Source organism: Aphanomyces invadans (assembly GCF_000520115.1).
Source record: "Aphanomyces invadans strain NJM9701 unplaced genomic scaffold supercont1.3, whole genome shotgun sequence".
Taxonomy (NCBI): domain Eukaryota; phylum Oomycota; class Saprolegniomycetes; order Saprolegniales; family Verrucalvaceae; genus Aphanomyces; species Aphanomyces invadans.
The window spans coordinates 2758919-2771427 of NW_008580148.1; the positions used below are offsets into that span (position 1 = coordinate 2758919).

General features: G+C 52.9%; 5 protein-coding genes across 6 annotated transcripts; 4 read left to right on the forward strand and 1 right to left on the reverse strand.

The window, feature by feature from the left end:
• The first annotated feature begins 1326 nt into the window (after positions 1-1326).
• H310_02455 (hypothetical protein) lies at positions 1327-2320 on the forward strand. Its single transcript, XM_008865964.1, has one exon. It carries the CDS (start codon positions 1378-1380, stop codon positions 2083-2085), a length of 708 nt encoding a protein of 235 aa, XP_008864186.1. The 5' UTR covers positions 1327-1377; the 3' UTR covers positions 2086-2320.
• A 531-nt stretch (positions 2321-2851) lies between these two features.
• H310_02456 lies at positions 2852-4024 on the forward strand. 2 transcript variants are annotated; one of them, XM_008865966.1, is made up of 2 exons: positions 2852-3382; positions 3434-4024. In XM_008865966.1, exons 1-2 carry the CDS (start codon positions 3282-3284, stop codon positions 3870-3872), a joined length of 540 nt encoding a protein of 179 aa, XP_008864188.1. In that variant the 5' UTR covers positions 2852-3281; the 3' UTR covers positions 3873-4024. The 2 variants fall into 2 exon arrangements, with proteins under 2 accessions (XP_008864188.1, XP_008864187.1); XM_008865965.1 differs by having other exon boundaries at positions 2852-4024.
• Positions 4025-4509: 485 nt separating this feature from the next.
• H310_02457 (hypothetical protein) lies at positions 4510-8736 on the forward strand (the record flags this gene model as incomplete). The annotated part of the gene is made up of 13 exons (XM_008865967.1): positions 4510-5379; positions 5426-5551; positions 5633-5923; positions 5991-6115; positions 6386-6638; positions 6685-6839; positions 6890-7124; positions 7171-7281; positions 7503-7622; positions 7727-7774; positions 7836-7965; positions 8029-8207; positions 8265-8736. 13 exons carry the CDS (start codon positions 4510-4512, stop codon positions 8715-8717), a joined length of 3096 nt encoding a protein of 1031 aa, XP_008864189.1. The 3' UTR covers positions 8718-8736.
• An 85-nt stretch (positions 8737-8821) lies between these two features.
• On the reverse strand, positions 8822-9720 carry H310_02458 (hypothetical protein). The gene has a single exon (XM_008865968.1). The coding sequence runs from the start codon at positions 9696-9698 to the stop codon at positions 9018-9020; it is 681 nt and encodes a 226-aa protein (XP_008864190.1). The 5' UTR covers positions 9699-9720; the 3' UTR covers positions 8822-9017.
• A 1967-nt stretch (positions 9721-11687) lies between these two features.
• Positions 11688-12499, forward strand: H310_02459 (hypothetical protein). Its single transcript, XM_008865969.1, has one exon. It carries the CDS (start codon positions 11803-11805, stop codon positions 12322-12324), a length of 522 nt encoding a protein of 173 aa, XP_008864191.1. The 5' UTR covers positions 11688-11802; the 3' UTR covers positions 12325-12499.
• The last annotated feature ends 10 nt before the right edge of the window (positions 12500-12509 follow it).

Consider the following 12509-nt stretch of genomic DNA (forward strand, 5'->3'; position numbering starts at 1 on the left):
ACACATTGCCCAGCAATCCCTCGTCGAGAGCGAATACCTTGGATAAACCGGTGGCATGAAATGGCCACGGTGCCAACCGCGCGTTCATCGATCGAATGCCCCTTGATCATCCCACCCACCCATGCGGTTCTTCCGATCTGGTCGAAGATATCACACAAACAAGGGGGCGTGTATGTCGTCGTCGCGGCAAGCAAAGCACGTGACCGTGATGGCGTGATTTCGCGGAGATCCAGACATCGCGTCATGTGATGATCGCGGCCGCCGTCCCATGATTCAAATCGAAAGGGTGGAACAGACCTTGAAGTACAAATCGTTGCAGGACAAGTCCTGTTGTCAATAAAAGAGCGGCGTTAACACGAGCGGACGCATCGCGTGGCCAGCCCAACTGGCCTCATGTCGACGACAGGAGATGGAGAAGCACCCGTACGACCTCAAATTGCGGCGAGGGGCGCCCAACGGAACCAGTCGGTGTCTCTCTGAAACGGCCGTCCCCGCCGTCGCCACGCGAAATTTTCATGGTATTTTCTGGAATTTCACCAGGTTCATCATCAAGTTGACGCCGCCGCGATTTTTCGCCGAGGTTTTTGTTGAATCGGGGCTGGTTTTGGCAGCGATGGAGAACATGCCACTGCCGTGAGTGTTCGCACACGACGGACCTTTCTGGTGCCAATCGTCTCCACCATGGACATCGAGTCTGCCGAATCCTTTCGCATGTCGACATCCAAAGGTTTGTCCATGAGCCACGACTAGTTCGTCGAGGGGACTAAATCGTAAGCCCTTGCATCAAATATATGGCTCGAACGAAAAAGCGGCATGACACAATGTGGTGGCCGGCCACCTTGGCACTTGCTCTATAAATATTCTCCACCGGCGTGATCGCCGACCCCGCAATCTGACTAAACATAGGATGTATGATGACTTGGGCGTCGGCACAAGCCCCCCCAGTCGTGGCAGACGTTGGTGCTCAAACCTTCGATATCGAGTCGAAACCCAGATATACCGGACGCCCCTTCCGCACCCCTTAGCTTGCAATGGCACACAAGGGGCCGCCGTCGGCATGCGAGACGTCAACGTGTGCGAGTCCCAGCAACAAAGTTTGCATCTGTTCAGACAGATTTGGAGTGGTGTTGACGGGATGATTATCGGATCTGCGATGGTAAATTTAATTTCCAATGCCCCGTGCACATAAAACGACTACCATGGCCCAGATCATACTCCGTTCAAGATAATGTAATAAATCATCCTCCGATTTTAAACCCGGCCATCCGTAAACAGCGCAATTGTTTACCGCAACCACGGCCGCTCCAATCACACATCAGACGACACCTTGTCGAATGGGTTCCATTATCCAATTCACCGCCGCCGCCACACATCTCGATGAACTCCGCGCCCGTGTTCCTTCAGAAGACGTACGACATGCTCGAAGTTTGCCCAGTCGGCGTCGCGGAGTGGGCGAAGGACGGAAAATCCTTTGTCATTAAGAACACAAAGCAGTTCGAGTCGACGATGCTGCCGCAGTTTTTCAAACACAACAACTTTGCCTCGTTTGCGCGCCAACTACGCTTCTATGGGTTTGAAAAGAGCAAGGTCCACGACGCCCGCTTCAACGACAGCTCCGAGTCCGGTCAAACGTGGTGGATGTTCCAACACCCCAAGTTTCTCCGCGACGACCCCGTCAGGATGACGTCCATTCGACGCAAAACGTGCACAGAAGCCGTCGCTGTGAAATGGGAAGCGGGTGAAGTCAGCGAGCTCAAGGTCCGCCTCTCGACTTTGCAAGACACGATGTCTGTACTGTCCGCTCGCATTTCGACCCTCACCGCAGCCGTCCACGAATTTGCCGCGGCTCAAGCGATCGACGAAGAGATCTGTGACGCGCCCGTTGCTAAGCGTGCCAAGATCTCGATGCCCACTCCGGTCAAAGTCTCGGCACCCTTGCAATCGTCGTCTCCCAAGACGGTCGAAGACATTACGGCCGTGGACCAACAAGCATGGACCTTCAGCCTCGAAGACGAACATTTCCCCGACATGGACGACCACTTGTTCGCTTCCCTTTTGGACTTTGACCTGCCGCTCGTGTGCTAATCCCGCCGCTCCCCCTCTCCATCCCCTCCTTCCGTCAATTGTGCGTGCCGTCGACGTCGACGTGAGTACCTTCTCCCAAGACTGCCCGTCCCGTCCTCGCCTAGCCATCACGCACCATCATTACCCATGTCCTTGCGCGATCGTCACATCATCGTGTGCGCCTGGTGAACAAGCAATCGCATAAGCCTTAACGTGGGACACGTTTTATTCGAATTAACCTTTGGGATCTTGTTTTGAGCAATGTGATTGGCCAAGGAATTTTGTCAGATCCGTTAAAGCTGTCGCGCTCTGTTTTTACTGCCTGATGTCTCTCACGGGACATGATTTGATTGGCGAACAATAACGTGTTGGTCATTAATACATTTTGTCCTCACCGTGCGCGATTAGTACATTCAAGAGGAATGAGAAGTACATTCGTTATATAAGAACTGACCGCAAATTTAGATTCCTAGCTTGGCATCAGTCGACAGGCTTCACTGCCTCACTCGGTACCTTGGGCGTGACGCATGATGATTGAAGGGTTCGTGGAAAGTTTTAGCTGGCCTGGATGTCGTGGGTGTAGTAGCACCTGCGGCCAAGCCAGGGCATGATAGTGTGATCGTGTTTACGAGGCATTACCTTGTGGATGCACTGGATTACGTGAGGAGGATGGACCTTGCGTTGCCGCTTTATTGCGTGATGAGTCCCATTCACGTCTGTCTTGATCACGAAAACGCTGTGGCGAGAGTACGTAGAATTGGCCAATCAAATGTTGATATAGGCACATCTTGCGTTTGATAGGCTGTTTCTCATGTGATGTTTGGCATTGAGTGATGGTACCTGCGACATCATAGTCCCATGCCGTGTGCCAACCAAGGGCCAAGGTGCCCCGAGCAAGATCTCGTTCACTTCACGTTCCAGTCGATCGCGCGACTTACCTAGGCACATAAGCTAGACCGCAGACAGAACCACCTACCTCGTTAAACGCATTGATAGGCTGTCTTGCAGCTCCTGGATGATATATCTTGCGCCGTCGAGCGGACCGAGGCAAGTTGCCTTTGGTCAGTTGGAAATGCGTCATGTGAGGTGTCCGCGGAGATGGGAATGCACTTGTTTTTGCCACAGTTACAACTACTCAGACCACGCCCAGTGGGCCGGGCCCGTGGGCCCCCTCCTTCCAACGACCTCTGGGACAAAACGTCATTTACTCATTTCGCATGTTTCTGAAGCGCACCATGGAGATGCTGGCGGGATGCCCTGCGCACGTCGCCGCGTGGAATGCTCAAGGCACGGCGTTCAAGGTCAAGGATGTCTCCACGTTCGAACGTCGAATTCTCCCCCAGTTCTTTCGTCACAACCATTTTGCTAGCTTCACGCGGCAGCTTCGCTTCTACGGATTCGAGAAGACCAAGGTTCCACTCCGCGAAAACACCAAGCCAGACGATGAGCTACTGTGTTGGGAGTTTACCCACCCCAAGTTCCTGCGCGACGCCCCTCACAAACTCACCTCGATTCGTCGTAAGACCTGCACAGACTCGACTCCCAAGTGGAACGCAGAGGAAGTGGCCGACCTCCGCGCCAACCTCTCGACCCTTCAAGCCAAGATGAGCATCTTGCTTGGCCACGTGTCCACACTGGCGACAGTCCTACACGAAATCTCGACAAATGGCGACGCACACCAGGCAGAGATGGCCATGGAATGGGACTCGGCGCTTTGGGATGACATGGATGAGCTTCTTCTGGGCAACGACTCGCTCGGGGCGTGTGGCTTGGATAGCATTGTCGACGCCACCGTATTCGCTCTGTAGCCGCGTCCCCTTCCACATCTCTGTCCAATGGACCGAGTTGGCCTGTTTCAAAAGCATATTTTTCCAGCTAGCCCACCTTCCTACCTATGCAAGACTAGTTACGTGGGGGTTCGAAGACTATTAAATCGCATTCAAGTATCATTCTTGACACTCTTGGCCCTTGAGGTCTGTTGCACCGCCGCTCTCCCCCTCTCAGAAGTTTACACCTCCGCAAGCCATGTTACGCTGCACCCGAAGATCCCTGCACGCTGCGAGCGCCCCATTGGACTTAATCGTTGGGTGTTTGGGCTACATCATTGGGCATACTCGGCCCTTGGAGTCAATCATGACCACTCCTCCGGCTGCCGCAGCCTATCCTGCATGAGTATAGAGCGCAACCTTCCACGCGCCATTCAGAATTGCTCCCGCAAAATTGACACTGCGATGTGATGCTACCGTGACCGTGGAATGCATCGAGTACAAGGACGGAGGACTTCTGGCGGGCTTTTCACAGTCGTCCAGTGTCGCGCTCTCGGATATTTGGATAGAAATATTTTCGACAATTTGGAACATTTGGGAATATCCAAGATATACTTCGCACCGACATTCTCGAGAGACACAATGATGGTCGCTTCATTCGTTGGGAATTGCATGCAGGATGGACTTGTTGTCGAGTAGTTCGGACGAAGAATGCTCGCCGCACGCGCCACCTTCGACGTCTTTCGTGTACAAGCCTCCATCGCTGCCGACAAACCAACGTGACAAGCCATCGATGGCATCCATCTACAGCAGCAGTAGCGATGACGACGACCTCGCTCTCACACCCAGCAAGCGCAACGAACTGAAACGACGACATACCATTTACAGCCAAAGCAGCAGCAGCAGCGACGACGACGACATCTTTTCCATCAACCGTCAACATCCGCGATACTCAGGGACCGCTGCGGCAAAGAATTCAATGCCTTTGCCCTCCACACCAGCTCCCACCGTCGGGAAAATGTCGGCGATTCAACACTTACTATCTTTGAATGCGAACGTGCTCTCGGAACCAGTCTTCCAGAATTTGATTCCTACGCCATCGCCGCCACGCGAAAGCAGCGAAGTCGAACGCGCTGTTCTTTTGCCTCCTCAAGCACTTGCGGCCGCTACGCCAGTCGCGACCCGGTCTCCATCCCCTAGCAATGAAGCAACACCAGTGTCACAACACCGCCACAACAACCACATCGCTGGGACTCCATCCATGGACGTAGCCCCGTTGTTTGCGAGCAAGCTTCAATCTCCACCAACCACTCTTCCAGCGTACATTTCTCCGTTTGGCCGTCAAAAGGTGACCGACCTGCCACCCGCGCCCCGCAGGAGCTTGGTAACACCGCCCAAGCCAGCCAAGAGCCATCCACTTAGCGACGACGACTTGTGGTCAAGCGATACTGACAAGCCTTCCGCAATGCACGACTCCTCGACGAAGTCCAAACGCAAGCGGAAGAGCCCCTTGCCAGTGCTGTTCTCGACGGCAGCAGCAAATCCCAAGGTAATATAACCCTCGATATAGTGACAGCTGCTCAAGTTCCGCTTAGCGTGCGCGACCACAAGAACGTAAATCGAGTCGGCCGCCTTCCCTGGCTTTACCGACAGACGCCCCCAATTCTGACGACTTGGACCTTGAATTGGACCAGACATGGCCACAATTGCCTCCGCCAGAGGTAGACCACCTTCCTCATAGAGACAACACCGACCGCATCGATGGTAACATTCGACGTTTGATGCTATTTTGTTTTGCGCAGGATGCGACCGAAGCCGCGCCGCCGTTGGTGCTGCAAGAGTCGGATCCCGTCATCCAAGTCCACGGCCACTTCAACCAATACTTGCTGCCGTATCAGCGCGAGGGCGTCCGGTGGTTGTTCGACGCCGTGCGCGGGAACCGTGGCGCCGTCCTCGGGGACGACATGGGCCTCGGCAAGACAGTCCAGATGCTCGCGCTGCTGTCGGCAGTGCTCTTCAAGCAGGGCAGTGCACGGACAGATAAGCGCCGACGTCATGCCCCACACAATCCAAATGCGCCAGGACCGATTTTGGTACACCATGTGATGCGACGGATGTTGAATCGTTGGACTGGATGCGTCGTGACCCCGCTTGGTTTAGGTCGTTGTGCCAGCGTCGCTCTTGGCCAACTGGGAACTCGAGTGCAAGGTCTGGATGTGTTGCAACGTTGCTGTGCTCCATGGCAAACCACACCATCGCCGCGACATTCTCGACGAGATGACTCGGTACAAAACCATGGGCTATGTCGCGGCAGGAGCTCTCCCTTTTGACGAATTCAGTGTTCTTCATGTGTTTACCAGCGTGTGTGACGGCCTGGTTTGTGATGGTGCCTACGTGGAGGATTTCAAAGCTCTTTTGACAAGCCCAAAAGTGTGGCTGGACGGATGATGTCGCACACCTCCTTGTTTCGGAATTGGCTTGAATCGATCCAGCGCTTTGTGCTGCATCTCCAAAAAGAATTTGGCGGCGTCCTGATTGCTTCACTGTTGCCATAGGAGCAGCAGCCACGCGTACGAAATCGTATTGTGCAGCTACGACATGCTGAAGTTGCATCTGGCACAGCTCACTGCCATCGAGTGGTACATCATCGTGATGGACGAGCTCCACAATTTGAAAAACCCCGAGGCGCAAATGACCAAGGCTGTGCACAAGCTCAAGTGCAAGCGCAAGCTCGGGTTGAGTGGTACGCTGATGCAAAACAATGCGGACGAACTGCACTGTGTCCTCGACACGATCCATCCGAATTGCGTGCGACTTCGGCCTCGTCTCTCGTTTATTCATTTCGACGACGTAGCTCGGGTCGCTGCACGACTTTCGGGCGTTTTACATTGACGACATCAAGTTTGCCCGCAAGAAATCCGCTGCCCCCCAGGCCATTGCCCGAAGCGAGGCCAAAGAACGCCAGCTGCGCGCGCTCCTGCAACCGTACTACCTACACCGCGACAAATCGTGCGGCTACCACGTACGGATCGAATGGATGGCTCACGGGCTTCGTCTAGGGTGAATCCCCAGTTCACCCGCATCAAGAAATTTGATCAAGTCGTGCTGTGTCCACTTACCAAACTTCAACGATCTGTCTACGTTCGTGTGACGATGCTGCCCGAGTTCCAGGCACTGATGAACCCCGACACGAAGGAGGTCGATGCGGGGGTGCTGTGGCACCATGTCCATCCCACGGGCGACAAGTGCGCGCAGTGCCCGCTCAATTGCATCCAGTTCCTCGCCATGACGCAGGTACACCCCGCACCTGGTTGCCAGGTGGTGAGCGACTCGGCGATAGCTTCTCAAGATCGCCAACCATCTCGACTTGATTCGCGTCAACCGGGCCGACCCCCCCGACCAACAAGCTGCCACGAAAGCATTTGCCAAAGTTGCCTTCGGCCCCGATGTGGTAAGTCATCGCGTCACTTTCAATCTGCCTTGAGGTGCATTCGTCTGGCCGCGCGTGCGAGAGTAGGTTGGATGATTGACACAAAGAAAGGAGGGTGTGTGTCTGTGGGCCATCACCCTTGCGCGCTGGAGGAGCGTGGTGGCGCATATTCCAGCGCATGGAATGCTTCTTGGTTTATCGCTGGCCGACGGACGGGATTCTCTCAAAAATGGATGGAGTAGGACGCAGCTGGTGGTCTTTATCGTGCGGCGGGCCTGTTTGACAAAATGAACTTGGCACTGTGCGGGAAAATGCAGGTACTTGCTGGACTCTTGGAGCGGTGGCGCGGTAAGCGGGAAAAGGTGCGTCTAGAAGAGGATTTTGAGCGCTCTCACCCGATTCCACTCGACACGTCCGATGTCGTGGTCGTTGATCGTCATGTGGTGCTTGACTTCGTTGCGTGTAGGCATTGGTGTTTAGCAGAAACGTGCGCATGCTCGACATCTTGCAAGCGGTACGATGGAATGACGTGTTGTTGGTGTGCCATCGTGGCACTCACAAGGCGGCTGCGGCAGTTTGTCATTTCACAAGGACTGGCGTACGTGCGGCTGGACGGCGGGACGAGAGTCGACGACCGGTTGAATCTCGTCCACACATTTAACCAAGACCCGTCGTTGGGGGTGTTTCTCATCAGTACGAAAGCTGGTTCGTTCGCTCACGCTTCTCAATCGTATGGTCCCAATCGAGGCATCCTGGCCATGGCCCTAGGTGGCCTCGGACTAAACATTACGAGCGCGACGAATGTGGTCGTTTTTGATCCGAGCTGGAATCCCGCCCACGACTGCCAGGCACAAGATCGGGCGTACCGCATCGGCCAGACCAAGGACGTGCATGTGTATCGGTTGGTTACGCTTGGCACGATTGAAGAAATGATTTACGCCCGGCAGGTGCTGCTCGCGCAATGGGTTGGTGGTCGTCGCAATGTGGCTCACTCGTGGCGACAGATATACAAGCAGCACATGACGGACACGACGGTGGATGGCAAGGCCATGCCGCGGTACTTTGAAGCGATACAGGGAGTCAAAAGCCAGCAGGGCGAACTGTTTGGGGTGAAAAACCTGCTCCGGTTTCAACCCCATGGCGTGATGAAGTCGATTCAAGATCGCAAGATCGGTCGCGTCGAGGCCGCAGGCCCGATCAACCACGACGATGGCCAAGACGATGCCGGACATGACGTTGTCATGGTCGACAACGCCGTGGACCTGACCCAGGGTGGTAGAGGCGACGTCGCCGAGACAGATTGGCAGGGCGTCGTCGAAGAGCTGGCCCTCAGTCAACCCATCGCACGACAACCCGACCCCAAAACCACCGCCACGGCATCCCCCGTGAAAACCCCGCGCAAGTTGTACGTCCCCCAGTACCTCCAACCCAAGCCAGACATGCCACCGATTGAATAACATGAGCCATGGAATGAAGCGGTCAGGTGGCGTCACGGCGCCGGGCACACGTCGACATTCATGAGAGGGAAAAGATGCGAGATGGTGTCGTATCGACTAACCGAGCGCTCCACAAAGCCGAAGGAGGTTGGGAGGTCTGGCGAGCTCATGGAAAACACCAAGGATACGAATCGGATGAATTAGATCATGACAGGGTTTGGGCTCAGTCTTGGGAAAGGTGAGCACTCAAACGTCACCTGACGGACGGGATATCAAGGGATGTACCCCGCCACTAGCATCTACGGTCCTCTTCGTCGTCGTCTACAATTCAAATGCCATCAACGGCGTCGACAGAACGGGGAAATCCAGGAGCGCATCCAAGATGCCCGAGTCGATCTCGTCGTCCGAGAGGAACATTGCGTCGTCACGTTCCGACCAAACTGACATGGGAGACGCAACCACCTTCATCTTTTTCGGAGACATGTCGACTTCGTCCACGTCAGGTTCGCAATAGGACTGGACAACTGACGTAAGGGCTGAGATCTGGTTTGTCAACGCGGACAGCTGGGTTTGCAAGTTCGACATCTTGCGCTTCAAGTTGGACACTTCCGACAACGCTTCAAACGACGACGTCGTCGAAGACGTCGCAGACGGCTCCGAGTACGTCTTTCGCCGAATGTGGACCATTTGTTCCGGGGCGTCTCGTTGGAAGTTCGCGTTGGAGAATTCCCACCATCCCTGGCACGAATCGCCATCGGCCGCATCCTGGACAATGCGGATGTCGTGTTTCTTGGTCTTGTCAAACCCGTAGAAGCGCAATTGTCGGGAAAAGCTCGCAAAGTTGCCGTGTTTGAAGTACTTGGGCAGCACTGTCGATTCAAACTCCTTGATTTTCTTGATCACGAATGCTCGACCGTCCTTGGACCATTCTGCTACATCGGACGGCGTCGACTGAATGAGATCGTACGTCTTCTGGAGGAATACGGCGGCGGTGCTCGACATGATCTGGAGGCAGGCACACAGGAAATTGAAATATGCTGGTCCCACATCCATGGCGCAATTTTTTATTTTAGGGTATTTCAACTCCCGACATGTCGCAACTTGCCTGCTTGAAAATCCTATCTTTTGATTGGATATATAAAAATTGGATTGTCGCCACCGGATTGGCTGATTTGAGGGAGGTGTCCCAAGCTGCATGTCCCAAGCATTTTGTATTGTTACTACAGTACATTGAAGACACAGTGTAGCCAATCCGCGTCCAGGAAATCGCATCGGGAATATTTGGGAAGAGTTGAAATACCTTTAGAAAAGAAGTGAGGTATTCAAAACCTTTGCAATACATAAATTTCGTGTTGCGCTTTTACAATATAGGGTGTTCACCATGCCTGCAAGAAAGTTCTGCCAAAAAGTCTTTCATTGTCGAGATTATGTTCCACTTACAATTTTATCCATTTATGTGGAGTTCACATGAATATATATCTACTAGTATTACGTAGTAAATATTCGTTTTAAACCACTATAATCGTTTTTTACTGTTATTTTTAATAGGAGGAGTAACTGGTATTCAGATGTCAAATTCAGGTTTAGATGTAGCAATACCTTATGCTTATTACATTGTAGCACAAAACTAGCAAGAAGAGTCACATGTAACAGTGTAGAAGTGAAGTATATTCTCAAAAATTCTATTAACCAAAATCAACAAGGAGAGTCAGACATTTTTTAGAGAAATCGAGTAGATGAAGCGTAAAATGGTCATTATGCAGATCATTTTCTGCCCAAAATCTGGGAATTGGCCCATAGGATAACCGTGCAAATTCTCGATATGAAGTACCCAACCTGCAGCCAATATGTATGAGATATGTGGTAAAAGACTGTGATTTGCCAACAGCCGACAATTATCGCAATTTTTTTGAACACGCTGCAAAAATTTCATCATATCAACCCATAATCAATGGTATTTTTTTAAATTCCATAGATAATGTATAGTCAGAAAATTATACAGCAAAGTCCAGTAGAAATCACATCCCGAAACGAATGTACAGATCTGAGTCTTTGCTTGTGTCCGTAGCGACAATTCGTGAGCATTGAATTGGTGTGGCGCTGTGGACGGTAGATGTCAATTTGTACATCTCATGCAGTGCGACGTCAAGTTGTGATCACCCCGTGCGGTGGTGGAATAGTCGCTGCGACCCGTTGCATCGTCCTGAAGTACGCGCAGCTAGGTGGAATTACCCTAACACAGAACTTTGAGCCCTAAATAATACGATTGCATCAGCACCGCAATAGAGTCATCATGTCTCAGATGACGTCAAAATAGTCGTATCCATAATGGCCACTTTAGTTGAATGGAACTAATTTGAAATGAATTCCGCATTGTTGGCGAGAGCATGTCGCTTCGCGAGGGCCAACTTGGCCAGGCGGCGACTTTGATGCTTTTGATATCGTGGTGCTTCAAAGTTTGGTTGCTGGGAAGAGGCCCTGTGTGTCTACCAACGTTAGCTCGACGTGATTCCAAAGAATAGATACGAGCAAGTCCATTCCGTGCACTTGTGGGTCACTAATAGCCAGCATTGTTGCGGTCGAGGACACGAGTGTACATGACCAGTAAGTATGATGCCCACGCTCGCAAAAGAAGCGCTGATTCAGCCGCTGCACAGGTAAATTTCTGTTGTCTGCTCGTTGCACAGGCAACATATTGAACAGAACAGCTCCGTTGGTACATCCAATAGTCCGTGTGCGTCCGCGAAAGAGTAAGCCAGGAAGGAATCCATTCGATATCCTCTTTGCCGTGAAGCGCTCGCTACTGCCAAGAAGGTCGTTCCAGTTGTTCTGCTGCCGTCGGGGGATTGTGCCGTTCGAATGACGACGAACACCATGATAACATGATACAGAAGGATGCTTCTAGACTCCTCATATATACAGTAATCAAGTATAATCGTAGGTTGGAATTCTTATATACTAAATTACAGTGGAATGCTACTGACATGGTGTCCAGGTTTGTCGCCAACTCTAGGGAATGTAGGGGAAGACCATTGTGGTCAGCGCGAAATCGCATCCCGTCGATGCCGCCGGCCACCGCCGTCACTTTCGCATTTGCCAGTTCTTGATGCGGTCGAAAATATTGTACGCTCTGTGCATCGCAGTGCTCTTTGCGGTGTTTGCGACGGCGGAGCCGAATCTACGATATGCAAATGGGGCCGTCGAGGCTGGCGATCCACAATACTATGCTGTACCGAACCGCGCGCCGCCTGCCCATGGTCACCAAGGCCCCCTCGTCGCAAAGCGACAGAACTTCATCAAAGATATTGGACGAAAGGTCAAGAATACCGTCCGATCCGTGGGCAATCACATCCGCCGTGGCGTCCAAAAGGCAGGCCAAGTCGCTCGACAAGCAGGGCAGTATGTGCGGCGGGCAGGGGACGTTGTCCAGCGAGCAGGGGGCATCGTTCAACAGGCTAGCCAATATGCTCAACGCGCTGGACGATTCGTTCAAAATGCCCACCAGCACATCAACCGCGGAGTTCAAAAGGCGCAGAAGTGGGTCGGCCACGCTAAGAATGTGGCCAATACTGTGCAAGGGTTTCTTGGGCGCCGGCTGCGGCTTGAACGTCATGGCGACGAACAGTAGACAGTAGGGCATTCCGACTAAACTATCTCAATCGTACGACGTAGTTCATGTTGGCCTTGGGTCGAAACTGTTGCCGTGGCGCAGTCGACGAAGGATGGTTCTGGTCTTCGCTGCAGGCGATTTCAATCGAAGGTTGAATGTATACGTATGGGCGCACTTCCGTGCCACTTTTCCAGTCGCCAAGA

Bases quoted from the DNA above. Each gene is read 5' to 3' on its own strand.
- H310_02456 (XM_008865965.1), top strand. From the start codon at position 3,282: ATGTTTCTGAAGCGCACCATGGAGATGCTGGCGGGATGCCCTGCGCAC.
- H310_02459 (XM_008865969.1), top strand. From the start codon at position 11,803: ATGCGGTCGAAAATATTGTACGCTCTGTGCATCGCAGTGCTCTTTGCG.
- H310_02455 (XM_008865964.1), top strand. From the start codon at position 1,378: ATGAACTCCGCGCCCGTGTTCCTTCAGAAGACGTACGACATGCTCGAA.
- H310_02458 (XM_008865968.1), bottom strand. From the start codon at position 9,698: ATGTCGAGCACCGCCGCCGTATTCCTCCAGAAGACGTACGATCTCATT.